The 12,834-nt window shown below is 38.1% G+C and overlaps 1 protein-coding gene across 1 annotated transcript in view; it reads left to right on the top strand.

Annotated features, from left to right (window-relative positions):
• snx17 (sorting nexin 17) overlaps positions 1 to 12,834 on the top strand; it is a 40,219-nt gene that overhangs the window by 8,703 nt on the left and 18,682 nt on the right. The window contains exons 2-6 of the mRNA XM_088089407.1: positions 379 to 453; positions 2,288 to 2,405; positions 5,454 to 5,518; positions 7,819 to 7,929; positions 11,140 to 11,230. Coding sequence (XP_087945533.1) covers positions 379 to 453; positions 2,288 to 2,405; positions 5,454 to 5,518; positions 7,819 to 7,929; positions 11,140 to 11,230 — 460 coding nt within the window. The remainder of the gene's footprint in view (positions 1 to 378; positions 454 to 2,287; positions 2,406 to 5,453; positions 5,519 to 7,818; positions 7,930 to 11,139; positions 11,231 to 12,834) is intronic.

Genomic DNA, 12,834 nt, shown 5'->3' with positions numbered 1-12,834 from the left:
TAAAAACAGGAAGGTTGGAAAGCGATGAACGCAGTCACAAAAAAAAAAGTGTTATGTATGGACATTAGTTGCATCATGATTAACGCATTAATACTGACAGCTCTAATATTTATTTTTGCTTCACGCGGACTTTAAGAAATACATTTTGCAGTCAGCTTTGGTCTGATGCATTGAAAAGTATTTTATTCATTTTTTAAAATTATATTTGAAGGTTATTATTATATATGCCCTTCTCTGTATATATATTAAATTTTTATTTAGACATTTTCATGTCCACCCACAGGCTTTTCAGACGGATCAATGCGAGCTTTTGATGATACGTTCCTCTGCATTTTGTCAGCCCATGCTCTCTCCTCACATTGTAATTTGTTCCCACAGGCCTACAACATCCACGTCAATGGTGTGCTGCACTGTCGGGTACGCTACAGTCAACTCCTCGGCCTCCACGAACAGGTAAGGCTTTAGCTGCCAGCTCAACATTTCTATTGCTGTTCGTGTGCTTTGTACCGGCAGAGACTGTTCTGCTTGTGTGGCGCACAACGCTGTTTAAATGCCACCACATCCACCCAGGATGACCTTTCACTCGTCTTTGTGTCGTACGGTCGATACACCAGCCTCCCGTCACTTTGAATCACGACCACGGTGGCTTGAACGCTTGTGCTGTCATTCCTCTCAGAGTCCAAACTATTGCACGTAAATGGGAGTATTGTGGAGGAGGCTGGAGGGGGTGGGTGACATGGAAGGAATGTTCTTGGCCTTTCTTTCCCTTCACCTGCTTGGAAAAGCATCTTAATCTGAAAGAGAAATGTTGTTGGAAAGTGTTGCCTGGTCTTAAGCATTTTTTAGTCTCAGTGAAGCTTTACGCAGAGCTGCAGCTATTTGTTACAGCTGTTATTAGGCAATTAGTGTATCCAGCAACTACTTGTTTTTCTGTAGTGCTGCAGTTGAAATTGACTTGTGAAAGTGCCTAACACACATTTTTATGGAAACAAATGATGCTGCAGAGGTTGATGCATTGTCTGCAGTAGATGGATTTATACGCTGGTTTCTAGCCTGTGAGCTCCGTGTGCTATAAAATGTGCATATACTGTAACACAGCCGTATAGAAGTGCCCAGTCTCCTGTGTTCACACATTAATAAGTAAGCAAGCAAGGGCCAAACTTTGCTATCTCCGTCCTCAGGTCTGTGTTATCTAGTCTGACCGTTTCCGTTGCCTGGCAACAGGGTGTGGGGGAAGACACACTCGAATCTTTAAGAACCAACCCCACAGGGCTTCCCGTGGCGTATGCATGACCCCAAAACACTCCGGTGATTGCGGGGCACACTCTCTACCTAGTTATTGCGGAGAAAATGTTCATGTTAATTATTCCTCTTGTTTTCTCTTCAACAAAGATTTGTAACAAGGTCACACTTCTGCAGCAGTGAAAAATCAGGGAGAGTTTTGCTAATGAGAGGCTGTAAGAGCGCAGATTTATTTCGGTTTTGGATGCTTAGCGTCTGCGGCTACGAGAGCTGATTTGTATGTGTAAGCAGTGCTGGCTCGGATCTAGTGAAAATACCAAAGGGCAGTATTTTAAGGTGAAAATCACCTCTCTTTCTCTAGCACCCACTGTGGCCAACATTCATCATGCCACATGTGCCGGACCTGAGGGTTTTATAGCGAGGAAAAATGTGTCAGTGAATTCCTATTGACGAGTGTGATGTACAGCTTTTGCCTGCAGCAGCATACAGGTTCAAATTAAACCACATTTGATGTGATTTTTTTTAAAATTTTAGATCTGCGAGGGCTTAGTTTAAGACTTCCACGGTTCAAAGAAAACCAGCTCTTGAATAATAAAAAAATGGGAAGAAATGAGTCAAGAAACTGGAAGACAAAGTAAACTTGGAATGACTAGACATTCAGGGTTCCAGATGTGTCCATGTGTGTCCGTGTGTGTGTGTGTGTGTGTGAGTGTGTGTGTGTGTGTGTGTTATGCACGGAAACTTCACCAGCTAGCCGTTGAAACAGGGCTTAAAATAAACCTGTGATTCATCTCACCATGAATGTACCTCTTAGAAAAATGAATCCACAACTCTTTAATTTAAGAGGCTGCTACTCTATACTGAAGTTAATTGGCTTAGTCATATGAATATATCTTTTTCCACAGATGTTATAAATTTGAATTTAATTAGCCAGCTGACTCTTGAGTTTCTGTTAATGGTCTAAAGAAGGCAAACATGTACTGTATATATGTATAGCCTGTAATCCTGCAAGCTCACCTTCTTAAATTGTGTTTTGTACCAACAGATAAAAAAAGAATATGGCAGCAATGTGGTGCCTGCCTTCCCCCCAAAGAAGATCTTCACTCTGACTCCTGCTGAGGTCGAACAGAGACGTGAGCAGCTGGAGAAATACATGCAGGCTGGTAAGTTATTCATGCTGAATGGACTTTTTACAGATGGCTTGTATTGCATTTCAGTTCACCTCAGGCTGAATTTATATTCCACCTACAATGTAGTTGTTTTTGTCAGTTTTGAATTTAGCGACTGCTAAATTCAGCACTCATTGCAAGATTTTTTTTTTTTTTGGGAAAGAAAAAAAATCAAAACAAGCTAAGACTTTGTTTTTCTAACAGTGAAGCTTTGCAGCACAAACCAATTTTCCTTGAAATGTTTGCTTCTCCACAACAATCATAAGAATGAGTCGGATCTGTCTCTGCAGGGAGTCCCGTCCACACACTGGTCTCTTTATGCCACATAAAAGCAGAGTGTTTCAGTGAAGAACTGATGATCTGAGCTGGGACACTGAGCCAAAGCCTCACCAGACAGAGTTATGCTGACACACCTGATGAAACAGAAATCCCTACTCAGGATTTCAGACCTGGTTGGGTTTTGTGGGTTTGGATCCTCTAGTGATGATGTGCTACCTCCAGGGATACATACTTAGCTTTTCTCTGAATTGGAAACTGAATGCTATATGAAGATTTTTGTGGTGTTTACACTAGGGATGTGTGCGATTTGGGAGAGAGATGGTGAATGCAGGTGTTCTAACACAGACAGCGTGAGGACTATGACTATGTAAACATTTATTAACGTGCTCAAGAAAACTTAACCCTTTAAAACCTGATGAAATTGGCTTGATTTCTGTCAAAAATATGGGAAAAGGTGAGCAATGAAGAAGAAAAGAAGACCCAAAAATTAGCAAGAAATTAGTATAAAGTAAAAAGTACAAGAAAATCACCTGAAAATTCTTTGTTAAAAAAGAAAAAAGTTATGAAACAAGGAAATGACCCACCCCCTGCAAAAAAAGTGCTTCAGAAATTATAATAATTTTGAATATGTAATTTTGATAATTATAAATATAGTTTTTTCTTATTTTTATTTTTTTAAAGTTTTTTTCAGAAACATTTTTTTCTAAATCTGCTAATTTCTTCCAATTTGTGGAAAATTTCTCACCAAGTTGCCCAGGGCTCAAAGCTTTAAGTATTGCTGAAAGGTATCTGAAATTAGCAAAACAAAAGTGATGTTGTTCCAGATTTCAAGGAGTTAAATATAAGTAAAAACCTGAAAATGAGCATAATAGGTTCTCTTTAATGTTTTCAAATGGTTCTTTTATTTGACACAATAATTATTTAAAAACAGTGTTTAACCTAATAGATTATACTGGGTTCAATTTTGACTGTTTTCTAAATGTTTTCTTATTTTTTAATTAGTCAACTTCTGTTGAAAATTCAGAGAAATTCGTCTTTGGAAAGTCCCTAGTTTACACCCAGAGAGAGATGTGTTATTTTTTTTTAATTAACATGCCTTTTGACAGTTTTGAACGTTTTTTTTTTTTGGAAGTCTTTAAGGTGCAACAAACCAATTCGAGTTTTTCTTCTTCCAATTTGGTGGATTTTCAGCACGTTGTCCAAATTTTGTAAACAGGTCGAGGGTGAACTTTTTGAATACACACACACACACACACACACACACAAATAAGTGGAACTGGCAGCAATGCAGAAGGTTTGTTTTAATCCTCTCAAGCACTGGCAGTTACAGCAGAACAAGGAAGCGTTGTTCGAGTGTGTATTTGCTCATAGTCTGGGAGCATACGCACACAGGGTGTTCTTGGCTACAAGTTTACTCGGTTACATCATGGCTTTTTACATAGTTATGGAAAATGAACTGCCACAAACACAATCTGCTCTGACGCAGATGGCTCAGAAACTTTGAAATTTTGTCAAAGGGTTTTGACTAATTTGTTAAAGGACAATAGCGTACAGGCCAACACGCGCGCGCACACACACACGCACACACTTAGTCGTATTAGTCATACAGGGTTATCATGCAGATAATTTAATGCATTACACTCTGACTGAAAACTGCCTCAATTAAAAAACCAAAGACATGAGCATGAGAGAGTTCTTCATCTTTGTCTTTTGTTTGACAAATCTGGGGACTAAATTATCATCAAACTGGCTTGTAATAATTTACAGTTAATTGAACCTTTGCCAGTGAACGGTTTTTGCATGTTAAGCTAAATTGCCTTGATAAGTGTCTTGAAAGGTCAAAGCCGTTCCACAGGAACAAATTAAACTGTGTGATAAGAGGAAAATTGACAACAACTGGGAAACGGGTTCCCCTGAGGACGTTTGTGTTTACGAAACACCCATTAAAAGACCCATAAAGGGATACTTTGCAGATTTTTAACTGTCTTTGTATCAAAACAGTGTGAGTAGTATGTGTAAAGTGTAGTAAACTTCCCTCCATCTTACCTGCACCCAGATCTCCCTGCTCATCTGTCAGCTCAAATCTGGATTTTCGCTGGCTCTAGAGATACTGCCTTGAACTACATATTCCATTTCTGCATTTTCATATACCTTCCACCATGGATACAAAAAGTATAACATCAGACTGAGGAAGAGACCCGCCCTTCTTTCTCTCTTTCTGTTTTGTGTCAGTGTTTAATCCTTCGATAAGAGAGACCATTTTTTTAATTGCGTTGAACAGTTTTCTCGATTAATATCCTTATTTGGAACACTTTGTGCTCTATTGTCATCCTTTGGAGAGAAGTTTCCCAAAAAATGTGTTTATATTTGGTTTTTCATATGGTAAAAAAAAGAAGAGAAAAGGTCAACTGCTTTAATAATTCTTTATATGATATAATAATATATAACATTTTTAGAATTCAATAACATTTTTGTCAGAGCGACTATTTCTGATTCTGAAAAGTAAATGTCACAGACCTTTTCCTCTCTTTACTCTACACATATAGCACCAATTTTATAACTATTTGTATCTTCCTGCTGCATAGATGGCCTTCTTTTATAAAAACATCACCTTTCCAGCAATGAAATGCCTCTTTAACTAACTGCTGAGTTATCAGTTCAAAAATCTCTGACATCTGCTGCTAGTTCCATTTTACTGAACAGAAGATATGAGTAATATTGTTCTCATGTTACTAAACTCATGTTATTTGTTTTTTTTTACAGTGCGTCAGGATCCCTTGCTTGGAGCCAGCGAGATGTTCAACAGCTTCTTAAGGAAAGCACAGCAGGTTGGTAGTGTTGTTTTTAATATACTGGACCTGCATTGGACTGTTTGTTGCGTCAACATGGTCAGCGGGCCTGTGAGGAGGCAGGGCGTACTCCTTAAACCAAAAGGCTGATGCAGTAATTTCTGCCCTGCTGGTAATTTCTTTTGGTAATGTGGTAACAGTGATGTAGCTGTGTTCTAACTGTTTGTCCCAGTTTGTGGCAGCATGTACTCTTATCCTGGATTGCATCATCTCTGCTTGTGAAGTAGCTGGTTAGATGTGTTGGATCAAATTTGGCTCGCATGCAGAAACGTGTGAAATGATTATGTCAGATGAGAAACTGAGGGGAAAGCAACCTTTTTCCAAATACAGCATCATTGTTGCATTGTGTGTGGGAGCTCCTTTTGAACCATTATATTATCAAAAAAATGAGAGATGAGCCACCTAATGAGTCATCCCACCACATTTGCCTAAAAGCTCTTTCTGCAGCACTAAGCAAGCAAATATTAGCTGAAGTGGACAATGCTGTAAGAGCACACGCTCAAAAGGCTGTTTCAAACGAGTGCTGTGTCAATGGTGTATTCAGACGAGGGAGCGTGGCTGATTTGTCATCATTCAAGCCGTGACCTGCGTCGCCAGGAGGGTTGTAAATCGCATAACCTTCATGGACAGATTCATCCGTCTGCAGCCACGTCACACCCATTCTACTTCTCCTCCTCTGTCGTCCTCTCTTATTATTGTCTGTGTTTGCCCCCCCCCAGTGCTGTATGTACTGCGAGGACAGCAGGTGCAGAATAGTAGATGAGTTACCACCCGGTGTTGTTGTTTCATCTGCACCTTTAGCGGTAGGGATGTTCTAGGAAGACCCCTGCTGAGGGAACAGGGACGGTAAGAGATGATTTAGCAGAGGTGGTGCAGTAGAGTCTGGAGACAGCAGAAGCTGGGCTTATCCAGTTTAAGATTTCTTAATATCAGCTCAGACGCTTTTGTTTAGAGTCTTGAAATATTCATAGGTTTCGGCAGTTTATTTTCCTTACTTGCTATTCATTGATTTGGGGGATTTTTTTTGTTCCATCGTCTGCCAACACAGCAGTAACTGATGAATGCATCTCCCCTCATTTCTGTGCGAGCTGAGAGTCGTGAAAATCAATTATTGAATCAGTTGATTAAGAGAAAATTAATCTGCAATAACTGCAATACTTGATTAAACGCTTTGACTAATTTGTTTCAGAGAAAAATGGCAAAACTATCTAGTCCTAGCTCCTCAAATCTGCTGATTTCCTTAGTCTTTTATTATTTGGAAACTGAATATTTTTGGATTTTGGACCATTTGTTGGACAAAACAAGACATCACCTGAGGCTTAGGGAAACTAGAATTGACATTTTCCCTTTTTAGACAATTAATGAAAAATGTCATCTGCAGAAGAAGGCTTATACTAATGATTTTATTTTCATCATTGGTTAATCTGATGATTATTCAGTCTTCAAATTGCTTTTTTCCACCCAGCATACCTAAACTGAAATACTCTAAACTTGCAATCATAACCATTTTTTTTTTACATTTTTGTTCAAAAAATGACTCAAATGATTAATCAGTTATCACAATAGTTGGAAAATATTTTTCTTTTGATCAATTCATCAACAAATCATTTTAGCTCCACTGCAGAAGAGTCAAATCACATGTTATTTCCACCACTAGGGATATGCCAGTGGTTCTCAACCAGGGGTTTGGGGACCCTCTGGAGTCCTTGAGGGAGTTCTAAGTGGCCCCCAGAAAAACAGAGTGCAGTTTACTTTTATTATTTAATTCACAATAGAAGTGAGCCCAATGTGAGTAAGAGTCATAAGAGTGATTATAGGTTTTTCTTCCTTCACGGTTATCTGTGAGGTTTGGGGGTCTGTGACCTCATGTGTATCAATTTAGGGACCTTGACACGAAGAAAAGGAAAAACCAACATTGTTAATGAATACAAAAGTTGTAATTGCAGATAGCTGAACATACATATGGTTGCTTCTTTTTTGTAACACTATATACAGTGTTTGTTGTTTTGGACTTGAATGGATTTAGTTCCACTCATCTTGTTTTTGACCCTTGAATCAGTGCAGCTGCATTCTTTATGGGAAGTGTTAACTATGCGATGGGTAGCGCTTGGTTGTTTTATTTTTATCTCCACTGGAAGTTTGCCTCCTCTCTGACCAGCCCATATTTTTTCTGCCTGTATGTCTTGGTGTGATTTTGTTGTTGCCCGATAGGAATGAAAACACATAACTGATCCATGAAGCTGAGGGAAAGCCTGTTATGCTTTGTGTCGTTCCCACAGGAGACGCAGCAGATTCCCACAGAAGAAGTCTCTCTAGACATCTGCCTCTCCAACGGTCAGAAGGTCACAGTCAACATTCTCACTTCAGATCAGACGGAGGACGTCCTTGATGTAAGTGCTGGAGCGTGCCCTGTTGAAGAGCACATAAACACAGCTTTGACTGTTGGTACTTCATTAAGTAATTTTTAGATTGTCCTGAATACAGTTTTTGGGGTTCTGGGGCTAATAATCGACAGCAAATATTCAAATCTTCAGCTGGAGTGGGGATTTGGTGTCTGAACATAAATGCTCATGATAATAGGCTCAGAGTGTGAGCGAGTGCCTGACAAAACGCTGTGAAACAGAAGTGCAGGAACAGAATACTAGCCCCAAAATATTAAAGATTTAGATTTTTATTTCTAAAAGTCAGTGGTTCTGTTAAAATTTTCATTTTTCAAAAAGGAAAAAAAAATATAAACCTCAAAATTGAAAACTAAACACATACCCAACAAAAGAATAGTTGAATATTAAAGTCGGGACCTAATTTATATTTAAATTTCTGATTCCTTTTGATAATAACATGAGGAAAAAAAATGTTGCTCATGTACTACATCATTTTTAACAATTAAATACTAAAGTCTATCCCAATATGCACACACTTGGCCAGTAAAAATATGCATATTTGAAATAATTGATTTTGTTGTTTTGTTTTCTTATTGACAGGATGTAGTCTATTTAGTATTTGGAGTCTGTGTTAGTGTACTAATTAAAGCAGAACTGTTTAGCTACGCTCACTTCGATAAATGTTGATGCATCAAAAGCCATATCATTATAGCATTGTTGAGCAATGTTATTGCACATCGCGGATCTTCCTTATATCGTGCAGGCCTACCGAAAATGCAACATGGTTGAATGCTTGGATCCAGTGAGCTGTTTGAGAAGCAGATGCACTGCTTGATATGAAAGTAGGCATGGGCTCTGTGAAATTCCAGGAAGGTATGAAGATATGAAAAAACAGATAATAATTTAATTTAATTATGAAAGATTAAATTCACGCACATACAGTAAATTATTCTCTCTAGGATGTAGAGACACTATAGTTACGTTTACAACTGAAAATCATATGATTTAGTTCTGATTAACCATGCAAGCTGCCAGAAGTCTTGATAAGGTCATCATCATGTGAGGTTTTTAACACTGTGTTCAAAACCTTTGCAGTGTTTGTGACTGTTTGACGAGAAGCATTTAGTCTCTGCTGTTCATAACAGTGCTGACAGACACATGGGAGTTTATTTTAAGCAAGAAATATCACTGCAGACTCTGTGAGCTCTGATCTTTTACAGACACTACGCACAGAATCGTAAATCAGATTAAGTCACATATATTTACATAGACCCTTTTCACCATATCTACCATGAAAGGACTTTATAAAGTCAGGGCTTCCAAATCAGACGCCTTGACCGATTCATTTCAACATGTTTTTTTCTAGGTCAGGTAGTGAAAGTGACCAAACGTTTTTAGGACTCTCATTTCTCCTCTGCTCTTGATTGACTATAAAAACACACACGGCCCACACTCTGAAAAAACTCACCAGAGAAACATGCGGATGTTTCATCACGTTGTCCCTTTTTTTTGTCTTGGCTGTACATCTAGCCTGTTGGAGTTTTCGTAAAGTGTGTTTGTGAAAGTTTAACCACAGTTAACCTCTGTTCACCACAGTAGGTCTCAGGGCATAGTACTATCTGAATCACAAAAAATGTTTCTCAATGTGTGTGTGTTTCAGTGACCACAAATACCAGATTTCTGCAATTCAGCAGTGACACTTTGTGTTTGCAACATCTGCCTGTATGATTGAACTTTGGGATTAAAAAAACAGGTCAAAAGAGAAAAGGTAAAAGTCAGCAAAGTCGATTTTTATGCCGAAGAGTGCTTTGTGTGAGAAAGCAACAATGATGACCTTTGTAGGTTTTGGAAAACAATAATATTTTTTGAATTTTGACAAGGCTCCACTTGGTTGTTGTTTGACCTTCTTACTGTTAAGATTTTTTTTTAACTTAAATCAGAAAATATTCAAGCTTTTTATCGAGGTAGCTGTTAGATGAATTTGATTCTTCATGAATAAAAATACAACTTAACATCAGCACACTAAAAACACAATACTGACATTCAAGTTTGTGTTTAATCATTTTGCTTTGCAAAATGTTTTTATGTACCGGACCCAGAATTCTGTCAGTTGAATCAGATTTGGTAGTTGAATATTCAGTGATTCATTTTTATGCCATATAAAGATTTAAAGTTTGAATAGGTCTAGCGGGATGTTCACTGTGACAGCAGCATTCATATAGACAAGCTAATGTCAGTAACGGTGGAGGTGATATGTGCAGCAACATTTTTTGTCGACACTAGATATCAAGCAGAAGCCAGAGACTGTCGTATTAAGTTGCTGTGAGCTGTAAATTCACCACTTTTTAGCAGAAGAGAGTAGATAATGTTTTCGCTTAGCCTTATGGTGCAGAGTCTCTTCCTCCTCTGTACCGCTGCATCATGCACGCAGCTGTTTGTAACAAAGAGTGGCATAAAAGTCAAGAGTGTTCACTCCACAGCAAAACTGAAGCACACTGACTAGCAAAACAAAAATAAAGTAAAACTGCTTGGCTTGAAGCAATCTCAGTGGGGTCTCCAACTGATGATCAGAATCTCCGACCTTGAAGGGGCAGCCCTACATAATAATAAAGCCTTAAGCATTTAGGTTTACCTGGACCCTAATAATCCACTAGTAATCAGAATAATAGCCCTGGACCATGCATTCAGTGTCCTCCTTGCTGAGGCGACCCTTGTCATTTCTGATGGTGATCTTGTTCTCCTTGCCAATATGCCGTGTGTGTGCTCACTATATCCTATTTCAAAGCTGTCGCTGCAGAGTTGGTTGTAATAAAAGAACACGAGGCACACATACAGCCATTTGTCATATGTTTTGATTTGACTGCTTTGTAAAAAATGAATGTGGCCAAAAAAAGTATTCTGGGGACTGTGTTAAATTTAACTTAATGGGACTGGTCACAGAGTGTACTGAGGGTGCAGAGGAGCTCAAGTGAGATGTCATAATATTCTGTTAGTTTTTAAAGATGGTAAAGTATGATTGCTTTATCGCAGTTTTTGATCTGCTGGATAATCCAATCGTCAGTGAGAAAGTAATCATTTTCCTTTTCATACTTAGCTGATTTTATCCTGTCCGCTTTCACTTTTATCTTTGTTTCTGGTAACTTACCGAGTAATAAAAAATCAGATGAAGGGATGAAATAATTGAATTTGGTCGTAAAATAAACTCTTATTTTTCTGCAGGCTGTTGCAACAAAGCTCGACCTTCCAGATGACCTTGTTGGTTACTTCAATCTCTTCCTTGTACGTGAAGGTGTGGATGGAGGTTTAACATGTAAGTCAACAACACTTTTCTAAAGAATCAAAAGGAAATCAAAGGAATTCAGGACTGAGATCATTTGATCTTGCCCTGTCATTTCTATTAGAAAGTGTTCTGTATATATCCCATTTGTTTGATTTATTACTGGTTGATAAAAATGCCAGAGAGAGTTAGAGCAAAGTAAGATGTCAGGAAAAGAAATCCATAATTTATTACTTATGCTTATTTAGAATGTATTTTAAGAAAATCTGAAAACAAGAATCTCAAGGGCTTCATTTATTTTGGACACATTGCGGCTGGAAACCATCAGATAACCAGTCTTGTTTATCGAAGCAAAGTGAATGCGCTGTGCACAAAGCACTCTGATAAAATAATGTAAACCTAAAACTTTATCAGGCTGCCAAGGACCCACAATCACACAGAACTTAAGGACAAATCACTCTTACAAGCACAGAAAGAAAAGGAACCAGGAGCTGGAATTGATGGCTAAAACATTTGTTATGTTGCACAAAAGAATAACTTTCTGGGTAACCAAAGGCAATTCATTTCTGTAATGTCATGCTTTCAATTTTAGTTTTCTTTCACTCTAAATTTCCCACAACAAAGCCTAAAGTTAGTTCTGGCAGTTAGTGCAGCCGATAAACTGAGCTGCTGGAGATGGAGATTGGAGATATTCTGTAGTTTAATTAAATACAAAGAACTGCATCGCCCCACGAGAGCCGTCTCCTGTATCGGAGTTTCTACTGTATCTCTGGCTCGGATGCATAATTCATTTATTATCTGCTCAGGAGCTCAATGAGAGCCAGGCTCTGTGTGTTTGTTGGCTGGTTCATGCAAAACAATTGTGCACTGTTTCGATTGACTTCTGCTAGCGCACTAGGCTGTGTGCAATGTTTCAGATTGAGAATGTATTCATTGTGGTCTGAACTCTAAAATCAGATCCTTGTGCTGACAAAATGCAAAATGGCAATACATTCTAGGGCTAAAAAAATGCCATTTGAAGTTTCTATTGAGATTTTGAAAGAACCTTTGAATGTTTGTCTTCATATTATATGACATAATCAAGAAAAAAATATTTTAGTAAACATTGTATTGGATTAGTCTGTTGTCATTAAATCAACTCTCTGTAGTGAATAAATGCAATTTTTGATGTAGGACTACTACTAGACGGTCCCATTAATACATCTGCAAGCCTTCCTCAAGCAAGAGAGCAAAAAATGTTTGACTGCAGTAAAAGTTTTGTTTTTAAAGGGTTAAATGCCTAATGAATATACCAAATACATATTGAAGCAGAATATTTCAGTACTTAAGAACATGTTATGTATTTGGGGAATAATTACAAATATCTTTTCAATAATCTTTGACTTGTGGATTTCACAATGCTCTGGAGGGAATCCAAATGTTTGGATCACATGAGTTGGAAACACAAATACACAGTCCCACTGTAATGTATACCAATACCAATAATATTATCTAACTATCTGCAACCATGCAGAAATATCAGGATTAAACCAAATGCAAACATAATAAATAAAAGGCTTGCAGAATTCAAATGTTGATGAAGAATTCCAATTTCAGCATCATGAATGAAGTTTTGCAGAAAACTCAAACATTTCAAG

Source organism: Plectropomus leopardus, chromosome 16, assembly GCF_026936395.1.
Source record: "Plectropomus leopardus strain MGB_pleo_1.0 chromosome 16, ASM2693639v1, whole genome shotgun sequence".
In the NCBI taxonomy this organism is placed as follows: Eukaryota; Metazoa; Chordata; class Actinopteri; order Perciformes; family Serranidae; genus Plectropomus; species Plectropomus leopardus.
The sequence above is the reverse complement of the archived record's forward strand: the minus strand, read 5'-3'. Positions and strand labels throughout refer to the sequence as shown.